The sequence below is a fragment of the Babylonia areolata genome, chromosome 2 (genome assembly GCF_041734735.1).
Source record: "Babylonia areolata isolate BAREFJ2019XMU chromosome 2, ASM4173473v1, whole genome shotgun sequence".
Taxonomy (NCBI): domain Eukaryota; kingdom Metazoa; phylum Mollusca; class Gastropoda; order Neogastropoda; family Buccinidae; genus Babylonia; species Babylonia areolata.
Window position 1 is genome coordinate 1303694 of NC_134877.1, and position 27454 is coordinate 1331147.

The 27454-nt window shown below is 44.7% G+C and overlaps 1 protein-coding gene across 1 annotated transcript in view; it reads right to left on the reverse strand.

Moving 5' to 3' along the window:
- Positions 1–2406: 2406 nt before the first annotated feature.
- Positions 2407–27454, reverse strand: part of LOC143296339 (FHF complex subunit HOOK interacting protein 2A-like) — a 48552-nt gene continuing 23504 nt past the window's right edge. The window contains exons 12-18 of the mRNA XM_076608217.1: positions 26309–26357; positions 25105–25195; positions 22983–23123; positions 17799–17939; positions 17099–17202; positions 12332–12373; positions 2407–2649 (exon numbers count right to left, since the gene is read on the reverse strand). Coding sequence (XP_076464332.1) covers positions 2541–2649; positions 12332–12373; positions 17099–17202; positions 17799–17939; positions 22983–23123; positions 25105–25195; positions 26309–26357 — 677 coding nt within the window. The 3' untranslated portion in view covers positions 2407–2540. The remainder of the gene's footprint in view (positions 2650–12331; positions 12374–17098; positions 17203–17798; positions 17940–22982; positions 23124–25104; positions 25196–26308; positions 26358–27454) is intronic.

Genomic DNA, 27454 nt, shown 5'->3' on the forward strand with positions numbered 1-27454 from the left:
CCATCAACATTTCACCATGTCAACTGAAGACAACACACCATCAACACTTTACCATGTCAACTGAAGACAACACACCATCAACACTTCACCATGTCAACTGAAGACAACACACCATCAACACTTCACCATGTCAACTGAAGACAACACACCATCAACACTTCATGTCAACTGAAGACAACACACCATCAACACTTCACCATGTCAACTGAAGACAACACACCATCAACACTTCACCATGTCAACTGAAGACAACACACCATCAACACTTCACCATGTCAACTGAAGACAACACACCATCAACACTTCATGTCAACTGAAGACAACACACCATCAACACTTCATGTCAACTGAAGACAACACACCATCAACACTTCATGTCAACTGAAGACAACACACCATCAACACTCCATGTCAACTGAAGACAACACACCATCAACACTTCACCATGTCAACTGAAGACAACACACCATCAACACTTCACCATGTCAACTGAAGACAACACACCATCAACACTTCACCATGTCAACTGAAGACAACACACCATCAACACTTCACCATGTCAACTGAAGACAACACACCATCAACACTTCACCATGTCAACTGAAGACAACACACCATCAACACTTCACCATGTCAACTGAAGACAACACACCATCAACATTTCACCATGTCAACTGAAGACAACACACCATCAACACTTCACCATGTCAACTGAAGACAACACACCATCAACACTTCATGTCAACTGAAGACAACACACCATCAACACTTCACCATGTCAACTGAAGACAACACACCATCAACACTTCATGTCAACTGAAGACAACACACCATCAACACTTCACCATGTCAACTGAAGACAACACACCATCAACACTTCACCATGTCAACTGAAGACAACACACCATCAACACTTCATGTCAACTGAAGACAACACACCATCAACACTTCACCATGTCAACTGAAGACAACACACCATCAACACTTCACCATGTCAAATAAAGATGACACAAAACTCCTAACACCAGCTGTCAGCAGCAGACCACAAATGAGATTTAACGTCAGCTGGAGAAAAGTAAAGAAGCCACTGACTGTGCTACAAATGCATGATCTTTGGACGCTACCAGCAGAAGAATAATTCAAGTCTGAAGAATATCAGTGAAAAAAAAAAAGAAAGAAAGAAAAAAGCCCCCAGTTCATGACTTGGTGACAGCGGAGTGATATTTGACAAAGGTATGGCAGACAGTTCATGGTGACTGCGGCATGATGTTTGACAAAGGTATGGCAGACAGTTCATGGTGACTGCGGCATGATGTTTGACAAAGGCATGGCAGACAGTTCATGGTGACTGCGGCATGATGTTTGACAAAGGTATGGCAGACAGTTCATGGTGACAGTGTCATGATGTTTGACAAAGGTATGGCAGACAGTTCATGGTGACTGCGGCATGATGTTTGACAAAGGTATGGCAGACAGTTCATGGTGACAGTGTCATGATGTTTGACAAAGGTATGGCAGACAGTTCATGGTGACTGCGGCATGATGTTTGACAAAGGTATGGCAGACAGTTCATGGTGACTGCAGAGTGATGCTTGACAAAGGTATGGCAGACAGTTCATGGTGACTGCAGAGTGATGCTTGACAAAGGTATGGCAGACAGTTCATGGTGACTGCGGCATGATGTTTGACAAAGGTATGGCAGACAGTTCATGGTGACTGCGGCATGATGTTTGACAAAGGTATGGCAGACAGTTCATGGTGACTGCGGCATGATGTTTGACAAAGGTATGGCAGACAGTTCATGGTGACTGCGGCATGATGTTTGACAAAGGTATGGCAGACAGTTCATGGTGACAGTGTCATGATGTTTGACAAAGGTATGGCAGACAGTTCATGGTGACAGCGGCATGATGTTTGACAAAGGTATGGCAGACAGTTCATGGTGACAGTGTCATGATGTTTGACAAAGGCATGGCAGACAGTTCATGGTGACTGCGGCATGATGTTTGACAAAGGTATGGCAGACAGTTCATGGTGACTGCGGCATGATGTTTGACAAAGGTATGGCAGACAGTTCATGGTGACTGCGGCATGATGCTTGACAAAGGTATGGCAGACAGTTCATGGTGACTGCAGAGTGATGCTTGACAAAGGTATGGCAGACAGTTCATGGTGACTGCGGCATGATGTTTGACAAAGGTATGGCAGACAGTTCATGGTGACTGCGGCATGATGTTTGACAAAGGTATGGCAGACAGTTCATGGTGACTGCGGCATGATGTTTGACAAAGGTATGGCAGACAGTTCATGGTGACTGCGGCATGATGTTTGACAAAGGCATGGCAGACAGTTCATGGTGACTGTGGCATGATGTTTGACAAAGGCATGGCAGACAGTTCATGGTGACTGCAGAGTGATGCTTGACAAAGGTATGGCAGACAGTTCATGGTGACTGCAGAGTGATGCTTGACAAAGGTATGGCTGACACTTCATGACTTGGTGACTGCGGCGTGATGCTTGACAAAGACATGGCTGACACTTCATGACTTGGTGACTGCGGCATGATGCTTGACAAAGGCAATGGCAGACAGTTCCTTACAGAACTCCTCCAAAACAATGATGGCCTCCATGCGACCTTGGTCTTCAAACCTGCACACAGCAACACTTCATACTGGTTCTCCACCAAAACAAAACATCAACAAACAGTATATACATCAGCAATCAGTATAAACATCAGTAAACAGCATATACATTAACAAATGAAATACATCCCCAAACATTACAAATCAACCAGCACTATACATCAACACACATTATACAACATTATACTTTAACAAACAATATAAATCAAATATAATCACAAACAGCTCTTTTCCATATTTTTGGTGTACATTAAAATAAACTTAAAGCTGAGAGATGCTGATCATCTGATTTATGTTTGTGTTTCAAGCTATACACTTAGTGTGGAGATTTAATGTTACCTCCCAACTGTTCCTTATTCTACAACCTTGTTGAACCAGTACTTATTTTATTGTTTTCAAAATCTATTCTTTCGATAAACATTTCAATTCTCTGGCAGAAGGACATTTTGCAACACAACTCACACTTCATATCCATAGCTTGGCATGCCAATACATGACACTAACACTGAGAAACATGCATACACACCATCGCTTACAGTGTTACCAATTTTACTCCACTCCTCTTCCATTTGAAATTTCATTTTCTAACCAATATTGTGAAAGTGATCTTAAAAAACAAAACCAAAAATCCCACAATTTGTGGCATGTGCAAAACTGTTTTTTTACAGTCATCAAAACACAGCTGAAAAAGAATTCTCATATGCATAAACAACAGGATTTTTTGTGCTCCCATTTACATGAATGAAGCCTGACTTTCTATCACATGTTCTGCTTTCATATGTAACACTGTCTTGTGGTGCTGTTCTTGCCATAATTGTTCACTACATATATGTATAAATAAAAGCCATTCCAATTTCTAAATTTTGGAAACCTGATGAACACTTCTCCATTAAAAAAACAACAACAAAAAACCAAACAAACAAAACAAAAAAACCCTGTCCCTATCACTTTTTCCTGACATATGTTGACTTTAACACTTTAAATGTCAGCTGTAAATGATAAATAATGCAAGCTGTTGACATAAATGAAGACACATGCTCTGTGCGTGAGAGAGAGAGAGAGAGAGAGAGAGAGAGAGAGAGAGAGAGAATCTGCATAAAAGTGCAAAATTCAAACAAACGCTTTTGCACTGCATTTTGTAACTGTCTTCATGCAAAGTTCTAAAACGTGAAAATCATACTGATTCATCTCTTTGTCAGCCCCACCCCCACCCCTCCTCCCCCTTTCACACACACACACACACACACGATTCAATGGCTGTGCTGGGCATTACGGGAACAGTGAAGGTTGGTGCAAAAAGCAAACTGAAAAGTTCTCTTCCTTTAAACAAGCCATGGTTCTGTTCTGTCCTAAACTTAACCCTTTGAGCCCTGACCACCGCTTTACCGGTGGTGGGGAGGGGTGGCATAATGCCTGGCCACTGGTTGAGCGGTGCGTAAACACTTGTGTCGTGTTTTGCTATTGGTTGACTTATATTGAAGAGCCAATCAGAAAAACCGTAATATTCTGACGTCAGCGAACGTAGTACCAACATTGCCGCGCCTTTTCACTGTGTTTTGTGCATGTGCTTTGGATAAAAAAGATCGATTTCTACCATGAAGCATGCAGAGTCTCAACCTGACACGCCTCCTTTGATCAACTGATTCTGCATGCTCAGATTCATTTTCAACATCACTATCTGTACCAAAATCATCCGATTCGAATTCCACCTCACTATCAGAGTAATCACTGTCATACTCTACGTCCGATAAATCATCGAGCAGATCAATTACTTGCTGCGTTGTGTACAGTTGTTTTCTCGCACGTTTTGTCCCTGATTTCTGCCCTGACGGGCCAAGTTGAGACTCAGCATGCTTCAAGTGTTTATGCACCGCTCTACCGGTGGCTGGGCATTATGTCATTTTTCTCTGCCACTGGTAAAGCGGTGGTCAGGGCTCAAAGGGTTAAACATACACCATACAACTGTTACACTCAGCTTCCTCTCTCCCAGCAGTCATTCACAGTGCCGGTTTAGTCGCCGGCAACCCGACCCTGAACAGGTTGTACTGGATTACAGGTTACCAGTAGCAGATCTAATGACCTGACCTGACAATACATTCACACCAGTCACCAAGAGAATGACGGTATGTTAAAAAAAATAATAATAAAGCACAAGTAGGTGAATGCAGAAGCTCCAATGGCTTGACCAAAATAACTACAGGTCAAAGCCCTGCTTTATGTCCTAGCACTGCACCTAACTGAAGCCTCTGCCGGTCTACACTTCATTCTGACACAGAGCCGCATCATCAGCACCACATTTCCTCCACATTCTGTAGGTCTACACTTCATTCTGACACAGAGCCGCATCATCAGCACCACATTTCCTCCACATTCTGCACAAACACTGAGCAATGACCATGCTCCTTTGCCCTCATGCTCCAAAGTTTCATGCATACACTGCACATCAAAATGCGACTCCAGTGCAGGGTCTCTACTGCTGTGTGGCCTCCTGGTGACCTAAAACCAGCAGTTCCCTGTGGACTGCCCAGTGCCTGCACTGTGACAGATAAACCTGTGTGTGGGTGTGGAGGGGTGGGGTGGTGGTGGAGGAGGTGGGGGGTGGGGGGGTGGACTGAGTGTGGGGTGAATGGGAACAGCGCAACCGTCACCATCAAGAGTCAACATCAACTGTGAACTCATCACCACTGCTGAACTCTGAACGCAACACTCGGTCATGCCGCCATGGACGGCACAACGTTAACAAACAGCTAACTATCACCATCAAACGAGAAACCCTTCCACACTTTCAGATCATAAATACTTTCACTGCCAGCCAATTCACAGTGCCGCACTCCTTGGTGCAAGCAGCGCAGAAAAGACGGCTTCTGAGAATAGCTGGGGATTCCCCTGTGACAGGCACAAAATGTGGCCAGTCCTACATCCCAAAATGAAGAGCAGTAGGTTCCTGAATAACCAACCCATGATCTGGTGATGCTTCAGTGACATCAGTGTTCTACCTGGCTGTGGTCACCTTTCAGTGACATCAGTGTCCTACCTGGCTGTGGTCACCTTTCAGTGACATCAGTGTTCTACCTGGCTGTGGTCACCTTTCAGTGACATCAGTGTCCTACCTGGCCGTGGTCACCTTTCAGTGACGTCAGTGTCCTACCTGGCCGTGGTCACCTTTCAGTGACATCACTGTTCTACCTGGCCGTGGTCACCTTTCAGTGACATCAGTGTCCTACCTGGCTGTGGTCACCTTTCAGTGACGTCAGTGTCCTACCTGGCCGTGGTCACCTTTCAGTGACATCACTGTTCTACCTGGCTGTGGTCACCTTTCAGTGACATCACTGTTCTACCTGGCCGTGATCACCTTTCAGTGACATCAGTGTCCTACCTGGCTGTGGTCACCTTTCAGTGACATCACTGTTCTACCTAGATGTGGTCACCTTTCAGTGACATCACTGTTCTACCTGGCTGTGGTCACCTTTCAGTGACATCACTGTTCTACCTGGCTGTGGTCACCTTTCAGTGACATCACTGTTCTACCTGGCTGTGGTCACCTTTCAGTGACATCAGTGTTCTACCTGGCTGTGGTCACCTTTCAGTGACATCAGTGTCCTACCTGGCTGTGGTCACCTTTCAGTGACGTCAGTGTTCTACCTGGCTGTGGTCACCTTTCAGTGACGTCAGTGTTCTACCTGGCTGTGGTCACCTTTCAGTGACGTCAGTGTTCTACCTGGCTGTGGTCACCTTTCAGTGACATCAGTGTCCTACCTGGCTGTGGTCACCTTTCAGTGACATCAGTGTCCTACCTGGCCGTGGTCACCTTTCAGTGACATCAGTGTCCTACCTGGCTGTGGTCACCTTTCAGTGACATCAGTGTCCTACCTGGCTGTGGTCACCTTTCAGTGACGTCAGTGTTCTACCTAGATGTGGTCACCTTTCAGTGACGTCAGTGTTCTACCTGGCTGTGGTCACCTTTCAGTGACATCACTGTTCTACCTGGCTGTGGTCACCTTTCAGTGACATCAGTGTTCTACCTAGATGTGGTCACCTTTCAGTGACATCACTGTTCTACCTGGCTGTGGTCACCTTTCAGTGACATCAGTGTTCTACCTGGCTGTGGTCACCTTTCAGTGACATCACTGTTCTACCTGGCTGTGGTCACCTTTCAGTGACATCAGTGTTCTACCTGGCTGTGGTCACCTTTCAGTGACATCACTGTTCTACCTGGCTGTGGTCACCTTTCAGTGACATCACTGTTCTACCTGGCTGTGGTCACCTTTCAGTGACATCACTGTTCTACCTGGCTGTGGTCACCTTTCAGTGACATCAGTGTTCTACCTGGCTGTGGTCACCTTTCAGTGACATCACTGTTCTACCTGGCTGTGGTCACCTTTCAGTGACATCAGTGTCCTACCTGGCTGTGGTCACCTTTCAGTGACGTCAGTGTTCTACCTAGATGTGGTCACCTTTCAGTGACGTCAGTGTTCTACCTGGCTGTGGTCACCTTTCAGTGACATCACTGTTCTACCTGGCTGTGGTCACCTTTCAGTGAGATCAGTGTCCTACCTGGCTGTGGTCACCTTTCAGTGACTGTCAGTGTTCTACCTAGATGTGGTCACCTTTCAGTGACGTCAGTGTTCTACCTGGCTGTGGTCACCTTTCAGTGACATCACTGTTCTACCTGGCTGTGGTCACCTTTCAGTGACATCAGTGTTCTACCTGGCTGTGGTCACCTTTCAGTGACATCAGTGTTCTACCTGGCTGTGGTCACCTTTCAGTGACATCAGTGTCCTACCTGGCCGTGGTCACCTTTCAGTGACATCAGTGTTCTACCTGGATGTGGTCACCTTTCAGTGACATCACTGTTCTACCTGGCCGTGGTCACCTTTCAGTGACATCAGTGTTCTACCTGGCTGTGGTCACCTTTCAGTGACATCACTGTTCTACCTGGCTGTGGTCACCTTTCAGTGACATCAGTGTTCTACCTGGCTGTGGTCACCTTTCAGTGACATCACTGTTCTACCTGGCTGTGGTCACCTTTCAGTGACATCACTGTCCTACCTGGCCGTGGTCACCTTTCAGTGACATCAGTGTTCTACCTGGCTGTGGTCACCTTTCAGTGACATCACTGGTCACCTTTCAGTGACATCAGTGTTCTACCTGGATGTGGTCACCTTTCAGTGACATCAGTGTTCTACCTGGCTGTGGTCACCTTTCAGTGACATCACTGGTCACCTTTCAGTGACATCAGTGTTCTACCTGAATGTGGTCACCTTTCAGTGACATCACTGTTCTACCTGGCCGTGGTCACCTTTCAGTGACATCAGTGTTCTACCTGGCTGTGGTCACCTTTCAGTGACATCAGTGTCCTACCTGGCCGTGGTCACCTTTCAGTGACATCAGTATTCTACCTAGATGTGGTCACCTTTCAGTGACATCAGTGTCCTACCTGGCCGTGATCACCTTTCAGTGACATCAGTGTTCTACCTGGCCGTGGTCACCTTTCAGTGACATCAGTGTTCTACCTAGATGTGGTCACCTTTCAGTGACATCAGTGTCCTACCTGGCTGTGGTCACCTTTCAGTGACATCAGTGTTCTACCTGGATGTGGTCACCTTTCAGTGACATCACTGTTCTACCTGGCTGTGGTCACCTTTCAGTGACATCACTGTTCTACCTGGCTGTGGTCACCTTTCAGTGACATCACTGGTCACCTTTCAGTGACATCACTGTTCTACCTGGCTGTGGTCACCTTTCAGTGACATCACTGTTCTACCTGGCTGTGGTCACCTTTCAGTGACATCACTGTTCTACCTGGCTGTGGTCACCTTTCAGTGACATCACTGTTCTACCTGGCTGTGGTCACCTTTCAGTGACATCAGTGTTCTACCTGGCTGTGGTCACCTTTCAGTGACATCAGTGTCCTACCTGGCTGTGGTCACCTTTCAGTGACATCAGTGTTCTACCTGGCTGTGGTCACCTTTCAGTGACATCAGTGTTCTACCTAGATGTGGTCACCTTTCAGTGACATCAGTGTTCTACCTGGCTGTGGTCACCTTTCAGTGACATCAGTGTTCTACCTAGATGTGGTCACGTTTCAGTGACATCAGTGTTCTACCTGGCTGTGGTCACCTTTCAGTGACGCCAGTGTCCTACCTGGCTGTGGTCACCTTTCAGTGACATCAGTGTTCTACCTGGCCGTGGTCACCTTTCAGTGACATCAGTGTCCTACCTGGCTGTGGTCACCTTTCAGTGACATCAGTGTTCTACCTGGCTGTGGTCACCTTTCAGTGACATCAGTGTTCTACCTGGCTGTGGTCACCTTTCAGTGACATCAGTGTTCTACCTGGCTGTGGTCACCTTTCAGTGACATCACTGTTCTACCTAGATGTGGTCACCTTTCAGTGACATCAGTGTTCTACCTGGCTGTGGTCACCTTTCAGTGACATCAGTGTTCTACCTAGATGTGGTCACCTTTCAGTGACATCAGTGTCCTACCTGGCCGTGATCACCTTTCAGTGACATCAGTGTTCTACCTGGCTGTGGTCACCTTTCAGTGACATCAGTGTTCTACCTAGATGTGGTCACCTTTCAGTGACATCAGTGTTCTACCTGGCTGTGGTCACCTTTCAGTGACATCAGTGTTCTACCTGGCTGTGGTCACCTTTCAGTGACATCACTGTTCTACCTGGCTGTGGTCACCTTTCAGTGACATCAGTGTTCTACCTGGCTGTGGTCACCTTTCAGTGACATCAGTGTTCTACCTGGCTGTGGTCACCTTTCAGTGACATCACTGTTCTACCTGGCTGTGGTCACCTTTCAGTGACATCACTGTTCTACCTGGCTGGTGTTGAAATGCAAAGTTGGCTGTGAAAGGGTTTACCATCAACAGTAACGTTTTACAACAATGACATATAACCTTCACCATGAAACATTAAACAAGTGGCGCTATCACAAAAGGACAGCAGAGATACAGCAATCCATCCTTGAGAAGGTCTGATCAAGTCAGTGAGATGACAGCTAACTCATCACTGCCTTCCAAGCACTAGCCATATACACCTTTGCGTACATAGGTGCCTATACCCTCCATCTCCATTATCTTGACAGCAACTAAGCACACACACCTCTCCGTCTCTGCAGGAATCTTCACCTGTCAGCAGTCCTCTTTCTGTCAAAGGTGGCACACACACATGACTGATGTCAAACTCTCAACTGACTGTATTCATGCAACAGTGAGGGGGTTCACTCCAACACTCAGGATGACACACAAAAAAGTCACACTTTGGAACACAGGTTATGTACAGTAGAGCACAGAGCAGACAGACAACATCTACAAACTGTACAGACACACAAAACAGCAGAATGCAAAACAGACAACATCTACAAACTGTACAGACACACAAAACAGCAGAATGCAGAACAGACATCTACAAACTGTACAGACACACAAAACAGCATCTACAAACTGTATCAGACAGCAAAACAGCACGAAAGCAAACAGACACATCTACAAACTGTACAGACACACAAAACAGCACAGTGCAGAACAGACAACATCTACAAACTGTACAGACATGCAAAACAGCAGAATGCAGAACAGACAACATCTACAAACTGTACAGACACACAAAACAGCACAGTGCAAAACAGACAACATCTACAAACTGTACAGACACACAAAACAGCACGGTGCAAAACAGACAACATCTACAAACTGTACAGACACACAAAACAGCAGATGCAAAACAGACATCTACAAACTGTACAGACATGCAAAACAGCATAGTGCAAAACAGACAACATCTACAAACCGTACACACATGCAAAACCAAAGTGCTGTGGGAAGTCAAACACAGATGTGGTTTACTTCACATTTTCAGTGATGTATCAACTGGTTTTGTTTTTTTAAATTTCATGCTATGTAACAACAGATTTTTTAATTCAAATTTCGTGCTTTGTTAATCTATAATAACTCCACTGTCAATCCACATCACAGACGTCACAAGGGGGTGACAAAAAACAAAACAAAAAAAAAAACCTCAAACACGTAAAAGCCACAACCAGACGAGGACCAACCGAACAAGACATGAGATAATCACAAAATATGGATGTCTCTTTCTTTATTTCTTAGACTTCATTTCCCAGACTGTCTCTTCCCATTCCTCAAGAGAAACCAAAGTTACAGCTATGCGTTAGTTACAGAGGAGAGAGATTTCACGTTCCGGAACATTCCATATTTTTGTGACTCTGACAACATACAGAATACACAATCCATGCATATTTACATTCAAACATCTGTCTGGAGTGACGTTCCGGACTTTCTCTTCCCTTCACACACACACAGACACACAGACATACACAACTCTCACACACACACCTATACACACAAACACACACAACTCTCTCACACACACACCTATACACACAGACACACACAACTCACACACACACACCTATACAGAGACACAAAAACTCACACACACACACCTATACACACAAACACACACAACTCTCTCACACACACACCTATACACACAGACACACACAACTCACACACACACACCTATACACAGACACACACAACTCACACACACACCTATACACAGACACACACAACTCACACACACACACCTATACACAGACACACACAACGCACACACACACACCTATACACAGACACACACAACTCACACACACACACCTATACACAGACACACACAACTCACACACACACACCTATACACACACCTATACACACAGACACACACAACTCTCACACACACACCTATACACACAGACACACACAACTCTCACACACACACCTATACACACAGACACACACAACTCTCACACACACACCTATACACACAGACACACACAAATGCAGTCCTACCTTCTGTTCAATAAATTCCCTCTGCACTTTCCTATCCTCCCTCCGAAATGAAACACTCAGCCAATGATAAGCAAAAAAAGAATAAAATAAAAACAAACAAAGGCACAGACAGACAAAGGCCCTTTCAAACAAGGACAGTTCCACACAGCACTCCAAAAGAAACCCAGACTGCATTCCTTTCCTGACAATGAACACAATGACAGCATGCCGTGTTATCACTACATTTATTTCACGTTGATGCAGGCATGAGTTGGCATGCCAAGGTCTGAAAGTACCCTTACCTCTCCCCGACACTGTTACAGAAAATAGAAACACAAACCGTTTTAACCACACAGACACGGGTTAACAGGGTGAACAGAACAGCAAAGCTATGTGCACTAAGCATAGTGATAACAAGGCTAATGATGCTGCTGTTTGAAACATCAAAGTTCTGATTTCTTCTCTTTTCAAAATGTACAGTATTGGACTGGATTAACCCCCTCTTACAGATATACACGGTTTTAACCGCTTTGACTGAAAAGTTATCAAGTGATGAAGCAAGCAAAATATAAAATAATATTGTACCATAATGCTAACAATACAGCACAGAAAGCAAAATTCAAATGCGCTAACGTGATTAAAACTGAAATGGTTAAGTACTTAAAACTATTTCTAGAACAAAACCAAAGCAAGCACAATCAACCCATAACTGTGTCCTCGTCTCTGTACACATGTGTGACACAGGAGACGGGTATGTTCAGGTGACACCAAGCCCCCAAGCAGTGAGGTATGGAGGTAAAGTGCAGCAGGTCCACACGTGTCAACTCACCACTGGCGCTCAACGTCTACAGGTAGTGCTGACTGTCTACAACTGTCACAGGTCACCACCGTCACATGATAACAAGGTAATAACCTAACATGTCCCAGGGTCTACAGGTAGTGCTGACTGTCTACAACTGTCACAGGTCACCACCGTCACATGATAACAAGGTAATAACCTAACATGTCCCAGGGTCTACAGGTAGTGCTGACTGTCTACAACTGTCACAGGGCACCACCGTCACATGATAACAAGGTAATAACCTAACATGTCCCAGGGTCTACAGGTAACGGTGACTGTCTACAACTGTCACAGGTCACCACCGTCACATGATAACAAGGTAATAACCTAACATGTCCCAGGGTCTACAGGTAGCGGTGACTGTCTACAACTGTCACAGGTCACCACCGTCACATGATAACAAGGTAATAACCTAACATGTCCCAGGGTCTACAGGTAACGGTGACTGTCTACAGGTGTCACAGGTCACCACCGTCACATGATAACAAGGTAATAACCTAACATGTCCCAGGGTCTACAGGTAGTGCTGACTGTCTACAACTGTCACAGGTCACCACCGTCACATGATAACAAGGTAATAACCTAACATGTCCCAGGGTCTACAGGTAGTGCTGACTGTCTACAGGTGTCACAGGGCACCACCGTCACATGATAACAAGGTAATAACCTAACATGTCCCAGGGTCTACAGGTAGTGCTGACTGTCTACAGGTGTCACAGGGCACCACCGTCACATGATAACAAGGTAATAACCTAACATGTCCCAGGGTCTACAGGTAGCGGTGACTGTCTACAGGTGTCACAGGGCACCACCGTCACATGATAACACGGTAATAACCTAACATGTCCCAGGGTCTACAGGTAGTGCTGACTGTCTACAACTGTCACAGGTCACCACCGTCACATGATAACAAGGTAATAACCTAACATGTCCCAGGGTCTACAGGTAGTGCTGACTGTCTACAGGTGTCACAGGTCACCACCGTCACATGATAACAAGGTAATAACCTAACATGTCCCAGGGTCTACAGGCAGTGCTGACTGTCTACAACTGTCACAGGTCACCACCGTCACATGATAACAAGGTAATAACCTAACATGTCCCAGGGTCTACAGGTAGCGGTGACTGTCTACAGGTGTCACAGGTCACCACCGTCACATGATAACAAGGTAATAACCTAACATGTCCCAGGGTCTACAGGTAGTGCTGACTGTCTACAACTGTCACAGGTCACCACCGTCACATGATAACAAGGTAATAACCTAACATGTCCCAGGGTCTACAGGTAGCGGTGACTGTCTACAGGTGTCACAGGTCACCACCGTCACATGATAACAAGGTAATAACCTAACATGTCCCAGGGTCTACAGGCAGTGCTGACTGTCTACAGGTGTCACAGGGCACCACCGTCACATGATAACAAGGTAATAACCTAACATGTCCCAGGGTCTACAGGTAGCGGTGACTGTCTACAGGTGTCACAGGTCACCACCGTCACATGATAACAAGGTAATAACCTAACGTGTCCCAGGGTCTACAGGCAGTGCTGACTGTCTACAACTGTCACAGGGCATCACCGTCACATGATAACAAGGTAATAACCTAACATGTCCCAGGGTCTACAGGCAGTGCTGACTGTCTACAACTGTCACAGGGCATCACCGTCACATGATAACAAGGTAATAACCTAACATGTCCCAGGGTCTACAGGCAGCAGTGACTGCCTACAGGTGTCACAGGTCACCACCGTCACATGATAACAAGGTAACACATCACCAGTCACATGATAACAAGGTAACACATCACCAGTCACATAACAAGGTACCACATCACCTGTCACATGATAACAATGTAACACATCACCAGTCACATGACAACAAGGTAACACATCACCAGTCACATGATAACAAGGTAACACATCAAAAGTCACATGATAACAAGGTAACACATCACCACTGTCACATGATAACAAGGTAACACATCACCAGTCACATGATAACAAGGTAACACATCACCAGTCACATGATAACAAGGTAACACATCACCAGTCACATGATAACAAGGTAACACACCACCACCGTCACATGATAACAAGGTAACACATCACCACCGTCACATGATAACAAGGTAACACCGTCACATGATAACAAGGTAACACATCACCACCGTCACATGATAACAAGGTAACACATCACCACCGTCACATGATAACAAGGTAACACATCACCAGTCACATGATAACAAGGTAACACATCACCAGTCACATGATAACAAGGTAACACATCACCACTGTCACATGATAACAAGGTAACACATCACCAGTCACATGATAACAAGGTAACACATCACCACCGTCACATGATAACAAGGTAACACATCACCAGTCACATGATAACAAGGTAACACATCACCAGTCACATGATAACAAGGTAACACATCACCACCGTCACATGATAACAAGGTAACACATCACTGTCACATGACAACAAGGTAACACATCACCAGTCACATGACAACAAGGTAACACATCACTGTCACATGACAACAAGGTAACACATCACCAGTCACATGACAACAAGGTAACACATCACTGTCACATGACAACAAGGTAACACATCACCAGTCACATGACAACAAGGTAACACATCACCACCGTCACATGATAACAAGGTAACACATCACCAGTCACATGATAACAAGGTAACACATCACCAGTCACATGATAACAAGGTAACACATCACCACCGTCACATGATAACAAGGTAACACATCACCACTGTCACATGATAACAAGGTACCACATCACCGTCACATGATAATAAGGTAACACATCACTGTCACATGATAACAAGGTAACACATCACCACCGTCACATGATAACAAGGTAACACATCACCACCGTCACATGATAACAAGGTAACACATCACCAGTCACATAACAAGGTAACACCGTCACATGATAACAAGGTAACACATCACCAGTCACATAACAAGGCACCACCGTCACATGATAACAAGGTACCACACCACCGTCACATGATAACAAGGTAACACATCACCACCGTCACATGATAACAAGGTAACACATCATCACTGTCACATAACAAGGCACCACCGTCACATGATAACAAGGTAACACACTAACATGTCCCAACACACACTGCACTGCACCAAACAATCTTTATGGAAATCACATCACTTTGTCAAAGCACAATGCTGTCTGCGCTATTTGGGGATTTCTCATGATGACACAGAGGCCCTGAGCACTGACAGTGTGTGAGGGAGGAGGGATGGTTACAAACATTAACAGTACAGGGCACTATTATCAACATCTTGTAAGCAAGACAAATGGAGAGTGTTGATGACAAAATGTACACACACACACACACACATACATTACCAACACCTAGACACCTGAACACCACCTGCCTCTGTATGTATCCAGCCCATCTGATCAGTGTGCAGCATTAGAGTGACCCTCTGAACGTAGTGTGGGACCCCCGACAATTACAGTAATACAGACTGATCACTGTGCAGCATTACAGTGACCCTCTGAACGTAGTCTGGGACCCCGACAATGACAGTAGTTTCAGTTTCAGTTTCACTTTCTCAAGGGGGCGTCACTGCGTTCGGACAAATCCATACACGCTACACCACATCTGTTGAGCAGATGCCTGACCAGCAGCATAACCCAACGCGCTTAGTCAGGCCTTGAGTGCATGCTTACATATTTGTGTACCTATGAAAGTGGATTTCATTTTACGTAATTTCGCCAGAGGACAACACTCTCGTTGCCATGGGTTCTTTTTCAGTGTGCCAAGTGCGTGCTGCACACGGGACCTCGGTTTATCGTCTCATCTGAAAGACTAGACGCTCAGTTTGATTTTCCAGTCAAACTTAGGAGAAAGGGCGAGAGCGGGATTCGAACCCACACCCTCACGGACTCTCTGTATTGGCAGCTGAGCGTCTTAACCATTCTGCCACCTTCCTCCTGACAGTAATACAGAGTGATCAGTGTGCAGCATTACAGTGACCCTCTGAACGTAGTCTGGGACCCCCGACAATGACAGTGATACAGACTGATCAGTGTGCAGCATTACAGTGACCCTCTGAACGTAGTGTGGGACCCCGACAATGACAGTAATACAGACTGATCAGTGTGCAGCATTACAGTGACCCTCTGAACGTAGTGTGGGACCCCCGACAATGACAGTAATACAGACTGATCACTGTGCAGCATTACAGTGACCCTCTGAACGTAGTCTGGAGCATTAGAGTGACCCTCTGAACGTAGTGTGGAGCATTACAGTGACCCTCTGAACGTACTGTGGGACCCCGACAATGACAGTGATACAGAGTGATCAGTGTGCAGCATTACAGTGACCCTCTGAACGTAGTGTGGGACCCCCGACAATGACAGTAATACAGACTGATCAGTGTGGAGCATTAGAGTGACCCTCTGAACGTAGTGTGGGACCCCCGACAATGACAGTAATACAGACTGATCACTGTGCAGCATTACAGTGACCCTCTGAACGTAGTGTGGGACCCCCGACAATGACAGTAATACAGACTGATCAGTGTGCAGCATTAGAGTGACCCTCTGAACGTAGTGTGGAGCATTAGAGTGACCCTCTGAACGTAGTGTGGAGCATTAGAGTGACCCTCTGAACGTAGTGTGGGACCCCCGACAATTACAGTAATACAGACCCTGGACCCCCAAGATGTCTGACTTATGGGAAGCGTTCAACTTACTTCTGGATGTTGTAGGTGATGCCCAGCAGCTGTTTGCGAGCCAGCGTCAGCTTCTGGGAAAACTCTGGCTCTCCCTTTATGTAGGAGCGAATTTCCCCTGACACCTGAATCACACAGTGTGCAACAACGTATGTACGTTTCACTTCGTTCACAAAAATGTAAACAATTTTTAATGCCAACACAAAAATTACTTTGCTTGTCTTTTTAACACTTATCTTTCAGTGAATCGTTCACATTTTGATATGTACCAAAAATTCTGGGGTTGTAAAAATTTTACTTTCATTTGTGTTTTTAATTTAAATGCTTTTTTTATTTTTTTTCACAATTAGGTCATTATTATCATAGATTTCTTAAAAAAGTGTTACATGCTTATTTGCAAGCACTTGTGTATGCTTGTACACACACACACACATAACACACATCACACAGATAGACACCACATACACATACAAACACCACATGCACATACACACCATATACACAAAGACACACACCACACACATACACACAATAACTATGTCTTGTGGATTATCCTGCGTGTGCTCACAACTTACTGCTTTTACTTTGCTGTGTTTAGTTTTAGTGTCTGTAATTCCTCTGACGGGTTTTTTATGACAATTAAATGAGTTCGGAGTTCACACACACACCCACACACACCACACCACCCCCTCCCCCTGACACCCACACATCCCCCACAGACCTTGGTGAGGGTGAGGAAGAGGGAGTGTGCCCCAGGAGAGAGGGCCAGGAAGGGGTCCAGGAGGAACTCATGCAGGGCAGGGTGAGGCATCAGCGCCAGACGGGCCGCCAGTCCTGTCACCAGCAGGTTCACCTCGTGGCTCTGTCACAGGGTCGTCGCCATGGAGACACACACCCCAACAACACGCACACACACACACACGTCATGACAACATGTCGCCATGGATACACACACACACCCCCCAACAACACACATACATTTTATCACAGCATCTCGCCATGGATACACACACCCCAACAAAACACACACAAACTTGAGGACAACATGTCGCCATGGTTACACACACCCAAACAACACACACACAGACGTCATGACAACATGTCGCTATGGTTACACACACCCAAACAACACACACACACGTCATGACAACATGTCGCCATGGATACACCACACCCCAACAACACACACACAGACTTTATGACAACATGTCGCCATGGATACATACACCCCAACAACACACACACAGACTTTATGACAACATGTCGCCATGGAGACACACACCTCAACAACACACACACACACACACTTTATAATAATAATAATAATAATAATGGTATTTGTATAGCGCTAAATCTTGTGCATAAACAAATCAAAGCGCTTTCGCACCAGTCATTCTCACGCAAGCATAACTCTAAAACTGAAAAAAACTAAAAAGACAAGGAAGAGGCAGGGAAGGGAGGCTACTTTGGGAAGAGGTGGGTTTTAAGGCCAGACTTGAAAGAGCTGAGTGTGGAGACTTGACGAAGCGAAAGAGGAAGTTCATTCCAATTGCAAGGTCCAGAGACAGAGAAAGAACGGTGGCCAACAGTCGAGAGTTTGAATCTGGGTATATGTAAGTGGAGTGGATCCGAAGCTGATCGTAGTGAGCGAGATGGAGTGTAGAGGTGAAGGCAGGCACAGAGATAGGAAGGGGCTAATTTGTGAATACATTTGTAGCATAGAGTGCTGATCTTGTACTTTATTCGGTGTGAGACAGGGAGCCAGTGGAGATGTTGCAAAAGAGGAGTGGTGTGCTCAGATCTTTTCTTTCTGAGGACGAGTCGGGCAGCAGAATTTTGTATGCGCTGAAGGGACTGAATGGATGAAGCAGGCAAACCAGACAATAGAGAGTTACAGTAGTCAAGGCGAGAGAGAATGAGAGAAACGACAAGTCTAGATGTTGCGTCAGTGGACAGATATTTCCGGATGGAACTGATGCGCCGCAGTTGACAGTAGCAGGATTGACATGTCTGATTGATAAATGTTTGCATGGACAGTGTGTTGTCAAGGACAACGCCGAGGTTCCTGACTGAAGTGGACAGAGGGATGGATGTACTGCCAAGTTTGATTGTATTAGTTGTAATGGAAGAGAGTTTTTGTTTAGTTCCTATGATCATTGCTTCAGTTTTGTCCGCGTTCAATTGTAACTTATTTAGAGTCATCCAATTTTGAATATCCAGGAAGCAGTTAGATGTTTCTTGCAAGAGCGACAACAGTTTTTCAGGTGTATCACTCTTCTGGAGTTGAGTGTCATCAGCGTAAGAATGATGACTGACATTATGGCGGTTGATAATTTCAGCGAGAGGAGCAGTGTACAGTGTGAAGAGCACTGGGCCTAAAACAGATCCCTGTGGGACTCCATGTTCAATTTTAACGGGTTCAGACTGGAAATTATCAACAATGACAGACTGGAATCGATCAGTGAGATACGATTTGAACCAGTTTAGAACAGTGCCGTTGATACCAAATGTATAATGAAGACGGGAAAGAAGGATTGAATGGTCTATCGTGTCAAAGGCGGCTGACAAGTCGAGAAGAGTGAGAAGGGAGATCTGTCCTGAGTCGGACGCTAGCAGTAGGTTATTCAGGATGTGGAGGAGAGTGGTTTCGGTGCTGTGGTCAGCACGATAGGCAGACTGAAATGGGTGGATGAGATTGTTGAAACAAAGGTGATTGTTGAGCTGCTTCAGGACGGCTTTTTCAAGGAGTTTGGACAGGAATGGAAGATTAGAAACTGGTCGATAGTTTTTCAAAATGTTTGCGTCAAGGTTGGATTTCTTCAGAAGAGGCCGGACTATTGCAGTTTTGAAAGTGGATGGAAACGTTCCAGAGAGAAGGGATGAGTTGACAATGTTGGTGATTGTGGGGAGAAGCTGTGAGACACACTGAGAAAAAACAGAGGCTGGTATAGGATCGAGCTCACAGGATTTTATTGTCATTTCTTTGAGGATTTCATGGACATCTGTTTCAGTTAATGGATTAAAGGAATGGAGAGGAGTGCCGTTGAATTGAGGATCAGGATGAGTAGGTTGGAAAGGCATTTGGTCTAAGATGGTACGAATATTCTGGACTTTGTCAAAAAAGAAAGAAGAGAAGACATTGGGGAGTTCAGATAAAGTGTAGGCAGAAGGAAGAGGAGTCTTTTTTGCAGTGCCGAGAAGATTTGACATGATAGTGTAAAGAGATTTGGTGGATGTGGCATCGAGAACTTGAGAAGAAAAGAAGTTTGTCTTCGCTGATGAGATCATATGTTTGACTTTATTTATTTGTTTTCGGAAGATTTGATTGTGGACTTTCAGTTTTGTTGATCGCCATCGCCGTTCCAATTGACGACGTTTGCGTTTTGCAAATCGAATGTCTTGTGTGTACCACGGGGCGGAAGGTCTATCAGGGAGCATGCGGGTAGTGGGGGGTGCATGTTCATCCAGCAGTTGAGAGAGGACAGAGTTGTAGTGTGTAGAGACATTGGTGTGGGAAGAAATTCTGGAAAGGCGTTCAGCAGCTTGAGAAGAAAAAGTGTTAATGTTGATGGATTTCAGGTTGCGACGAGTAACGGATTTTTTGGTTCTGGTAGGTTTTGAAATATTAAGCAAGAATAATACAGCAGAATGGTCGGAAGAGAGTTCGTCAGTTACAGTCACTGACGCAATCATAGCATCGGAGTCACGTGTGATGAGCCAGTCCAACGTATGGCCAGATCTGTGTGTTGGTTCTGTAACGAGCTGAGAGAGAGAATGATTGGACAGAGATAGATAGAGGCGTTTGACATCAGAGGAAGTTTGGTTGTTGAAATGAAAATTGAAGTCTCCGAGGATGATAAGTTTGCCAGAACGAAGGTTGTAGTAATCAAGTAATGTTCGGAACTCATCGTGAAACAGAGAAGACGTTAGGTTATTTTTACGACTAGGAGGAGGACGATAGAGACAACAGAAGATGATTGAGTGACCGGGAACATTGAGAGTGACTTCGAGCATTTCAAAAGTGTCATGTGGAAAGGCGTGGTTATGGGAGAAGGAAAGGGAAGACTCCAAGATGTCTCTGTAGACGATGGCGATGCCACCTCCACGAGACAGTCGAGGAAGTGACTTGGTTTTGTATCCAGGGGGGGTCAGTTGTTTAATTTTGGGTTCGTGACCTTGTAATTTCAACCAGGTTTCAGTGAGAAATACGATATCAAAATTATTTTCAAAAATATAATCAGAAATATAGTCAGTCTTTTGATCAGGGCAGACAGATTGAGCATTGAACAGGCAGGCATGAAAGAGATCAGAGGCAGGCTGAGAGGAATCTAAAGGTGAAGCAGGTGAGTCAGACAGACAGGCAACGGAAGGAGACGATGGTGACTGAGCAGTGAAGGACAGTGGGAAGGCAGAGAAAGGTCCGGGAGTTGAGACAGGTGTGTAAGGGGTAGAAAGCAGACCAGGGCCAATCACGGGAGATACACCACATTTTGGAACAGTGTCAGAAAGGACAGTGTCACGGGAAGTAAAGGAGTCAGCTTGAACATGAGTGTTGAGGTTGTCGTTGACAGTCACAGCAACAGCAGGGCTGACATCGGAGACAGGACGATCAGTGCTGGGGACAGAGATCCACAAACGGCGAAGTCTGCCCGCTCTAGTTCCTCTTTTTGTCTTTGCTCTGCCGATGCCCAGGCTGATTATGCGCTGCGTCGTGTCATCGTGTCGTTGGAGTTGTTTTTGACTTTATGACAACATGTCGCCATGGAGACACACACCCCAACAACACACACACAGACTTTATGACAACATGTCGCCATGGAGACACACACCCCAACAACACACACACAGACTTTATGACAACATATCGCCATGGAGACACACACCCCAACAACACACACACAGACTTTATGACAACATATCGCCATGGAGACACACACCCCAACAACACACACACACAGACTTTAAGACAAACAATAACCTCACTCTGCATTCCTGACACTCACCATGACACACGGTCAGCACACACGTCACCATGGATACACACCATAAAAACAAACAAAAAACCCCAGACGTTATGGCAAACAAGGTACTCACTCAATTTGCATTCCTGACATTCACCACTGACATTTACATAGTTGTTGTTTTGGGGTGGGTTTTTTTTCAAATAAATTTATGTTAAGTAATGAAATATAATACACATATCTTCCAGTTCCAGAGAGAGGCAGAAAATGTCCATCATCAATTTGATCTGCATTATGAATCCTCGTCACCGTCATCACTTGTCTCATCAACAGGACAGCACAGTGGAGGGATGGCCCAGGAAGCGAGAGAATCTGAGCGCGCTGGTTCAAATCACGGCTCAGCCGCCGATATTTTCTCCCCCTCCACTAGACCTTGAGTGGTGGTCTGGACGCTAGTCATTCTGATGAGACGATAAACCGAGGTCCCGTGTGCAACATGCACTTAGAGCACGTAAAAGAACCCACGGCAACAAAAGGGTTGTTCCTGGCAAAATTCTGTAGAAAAATCCACTTCGACAGGAAAAACAAATAAAACTGCACGCAGGAAAAATTTTTTTAAATGGGTGGCGCTGTAGTGTAGTGACACACTCTCCCTTGGGAGAGCAGCCTGAATTTCACACAATCTGTTGTGATAAAAAGAAATACAAAAATACAAAAAAATGGGTGGCGCTGTAGAGTAGCAACGTGCTCTCCCTGGGGAGAGCAGCCCGAATTTCACACAGAGAAATCTGTTGTGATAAAAAGAAATACAAAAAAAAAATATATATATATATCTTGGCCAGGGAAAATCTGCACCTTGATCCACTTTACACAGCAGTAAGCAGACATGTCTTGAGATGGCTGTAACCTGTAAGCACCCAGTCACCTGTCCCAGCAGCACTGACCTGCAGCAGCATGGTCTCCACCTTGCGGAACAGCATGTGGAGGAAGGATCCCTCGTAGAACACGTCCTGCCGGTACTCCTCTGTGGCCTGCACCCGCCGGGGCCACGACCACCCCTTGCACATCTCCTCCAGGTTCGCGTACTGGGTGCATGAGTGTACACACACAACACACACACACACACACGATGCACATACACACACACAACACACACACACATACACACACACACACGATGCACATACACACACACGATGCACATACACACACACAACACACACACACACAAACACAATGCACATACACACACCCACAACACACACACACACACACACACACGATGCACATACACACACACACACACACACACGATGCACATACACACACACACAACACACACACACAACACACACGCAACACACATACACCCACAACACACACACACACACACAACACACACACACGATGCACATACACACACACACGATGCACATACACACACACAACACACACACACACGATGCACATACACACACACGACACACACACACACACGATGCACATACACACACACAACACACACACACACACAAACACACACGCAACACACATACACCCACCACACACACACACACACACACACAACGCACACAACACACACACACACACACACACACACACACACACGATGCACATACACACACACACACACACACGCATACACCCACAACACAAACACAAACAAGCACACACACATACACACAACACATTCAAAAACACACACACACAATAAACACACACACAACAAACACATAATACACATCACACACATACACAACACAACACAACACACACAAACACACACACAACACATACACACACACACACGCAATATTCATGATTTCTCCACACTGCTCAGCTGCTCAAGGAACACACAGTCCCTGAAGACTGACTCATGGTCAATCCTGCATCATTTCCAAAAGGCACAGAAAGAAAAAGGAAACTACAGTGAAGGGACTTTCAATCCAAACCAGTTCATCATAATATTCAATAATGTGAAAGTAACCAACGATTCCATCGAAAAACACACGTGTGAAAGGACGTTAATGGAAACAAAGACAGACCAAATAAACCATTAATGCAGGGTATGTACATACACACATGTATGTGTGCCATCATGAGTTACATCATGATCAGTTTCAGTTTCAGTTTCAGTAGCTCAAGGAGGCGTCACTGCGTTCGGACAAATCCATATACGCTACACCACATCTGCCAAGCAGATGCCTGACCAGCAGCGTAACCCAACGCGCTTAGTTAGGCCTTGAGAGAGAAAAAAAAAGATACAGCCATGACATTATCTGCGTCTGTTCATCATCACATTGTTCTTTGACTGTTGTTCTAGGTAAGGGTATAACTTTTTGTTACAGAAACAATCATATCCAGTATTTACCCAGAATAAAGATCATTACCATTAGTGTCAATTACAATATTTCATTTTCCTCTAGACAAGGTATAAAGGCAAAGAGTAAATAAATATATGTACTAAATGAATATAACTGAAGCACTGGGTCAAAAAAAATACCCAGCACATTTATCAAGGTGCACATGGCTTTCCCTGATATGCTTGGCTCTAAGTAATCAACATATTCTTACAATAAGAAATACTCAAATACCTCAAAATACTGGATGCTGCAGTGACCACAAACAATAAGACATCAAGGTTTCACAAAGTGTTTCCTTGATACGTTCGTGCCCGTGTGTGTATGTGCTGTGCTTTCTAATTCTACTTCTGTTCTAGTGTTCATGGTCTCAAAAGCAGCACTGTAGAGTCATGCCAGGTAAAAAACCTTCAATTTTCTGCACAGAAAAGACTGCTACCTGTTTGTGTGCGTACTGTATATACATGTCATAGCTGTCATGCCAGTTAAAAACCTGTTTTCTCCAGAGAAAAGACTGCTACCTGTTTGTGTGCGTCACGTAGATACATGTCATAGCTGTCATGCCAGTTAAAAACCTGTTTTCTCCACAGAAAAGACTGCTACCTGTTTGTGTGCGTCACGTAGATACATGTCATAGCTGTCATGCCAGTTAAAAACCTGTTTTCTCCACAGAAAAGACTGCTACCTGTTTGTGTGCGTCACGTAGATACATGTCGTAGCTGCTGTCAGCTGTCTGATAGGACGACTTGGCCTCCTCTGGCAGCAAGGACAGAAAGCTGAAAGATAAGAGAATAAAAAAATGTAATAATATACAGCTTTACTGTCTGTAAATTCACAGCTATTCCTTTCTGCATGTAACAGTAAACATATAAAGCACAAACGCTTTTAGAACATGACCATTCACTGAAATATGCTGTGTAAACAATAATCCAATCAATAAAATTAAAATCAAATTTAATAGACCCCTGCTGGAGTCTGTACTAGTGGGTCACGGTTAAGTATGTGTAATTAAAAACGAGTTTAATATAAGAAAAGCATTACCATACCAAGAGCAAGGTAAGATCTTTAACAGTCTCTACTACAGGTGTGTTATAATCAGCATGCTCAGTGTTGGTCTCTTACCTGTTCACTACTTTATGAACTTCAGGTTTTCCCCTGTCTGTGCTACAGGTGTGTTATAATCAGTATGTCCAGTGTTGGTCTCTTACCTGTTCACTACTTTATGAACTTCAGGTTTTCCCCTGTCTGTGCTACAGGTGTGTTATAATCAGTATGTCCAGTGTTGGTCTCTTACCTGTTCACTACTTTATGAACTTCATTTTTTCCCTGTCTGTGCTACAGGTGTGTTATAATCAGTATGTCCAGTGTTGGTCTCTTACCTGTTCACTACTTTATGAACTTCAGGTTTTCCCCTGTCTGTGCTACAGGTGTGTTATAATCAGTATGTCCAGTGTGGTCTCTTACCTGTTCACTACTTTATGAACTTCAGGTTTTCCCCTGTCTGTGCTACAGGTGTGTTATAATCAGTATATCCAGTGTTGGTCTCTTACCTGTTCACTACTTTATGAACTTCAGGTTTTCCCTGTCTGTGCTACAGGTGTGTTATAATCAGTATGTCCAGTGTGGTCTCTTACCTATTCACTACTTTATGAACTTCAGGTTTTCCCCTGTCTGTGCTACAGGTGTGTTATAATCAATATGTCCAGTGTGGTCTCTTACCTGTTCACTACTTTATGAACTTCAGGTTTTCCCCTGTCTGTGCTACAGGTGTGTTATAATCAGTATGTCCAGTGTGGTCTCTTACCTGTTCACTACTTTATGAACTTCAGGTTTTCCCCTGTCTGTGCTACAGGTGTGTTATAATCAGTATGTCCAGTGTGGTCTCTTACCTGTTCACTACTTTATGAACCTCTGGTCTGCTGGGGGACATGGGAATGCCTGTGAGGAAAATAACATATGTTTTTTATCAGGTCACAGGAAGCAATGTAAAGCAATGTCACATGGGGACATGGCAATGCCAAAAAGGAAAATAACATATGTTTTTTTTTATCAGGTCACAGGAAGCAATGTAAAGCAATGTCACATGGGGACATGGGAATGCCTATAAGGAAAATAACATATGTTTTTTTTTATCAGGTTATAGGAAGTAATGTTCGTACTGCCCTTCCTTTCTTTATATTCCTTAGACTGAACATATTCATTTTGTATGTTGTGTGAAATGTGTGTGTGTGTGCGTGTGTGTGTGTGTGTGGGAGAGGCTTGGGGGGTGGGGGGGTATGTCTGTGTGTGTGTGTGTGTGAGAGAGAGAGAAGGAGAGAGCGAGCGAGAGAGACAGACAGACAGACAGACAGAGACAGAGACAGAGACACAGAGACAGAGAGAGAGAGGTGCAAGTGTGAAAGGCTATTTTCCTCAAACAGATCCAAACTTTGTCAACATTCAGACAGGAGACAGGGGAGCAAGCAGGACTGAATGGGGATGGCACACAACTAATTTTTTTTTTTTTAAGTCATTAAAGAAAAACATCACACCACATGGCTGGTAGCAAAATAATCCTCAACAAAGCAGTGGATTCAATCCCAGTGAGAATACACTAGCTCTGGTCAACATGCCAGACTTGAACTTGACTAGTTAGCAAATAAATAATCTGCATTCTGTTCTGTTGAAAGAAATGTGGATGTGTAGCCCAGCTGGTAACAACCACACAAAATCATTGACATTCCCATACTGCCCAGAATGGAGCATGTAAAAAGAGCATGGATGTACAAAACACGTGTTGGCCTGTGTGTCATGATTTCCAAGTCCGAGTCTTTTGCTTTAAACGTGGTATTCAATTATTAGTTAATAATCTTTCATATCTTTGATTCTGATCTATGCATGCATGTGAACGACAGGTATGAAAATGCTTTGATTCGTCTCTGCATAAAATTCAGCACTACATCAATATTCCAGTTGTATGCCTTTATCAAACAAGGTAACACCAAAAAAAAAACCAAAAAAACAAACAAAACAAAAACACACAAAACAAAAAGAAC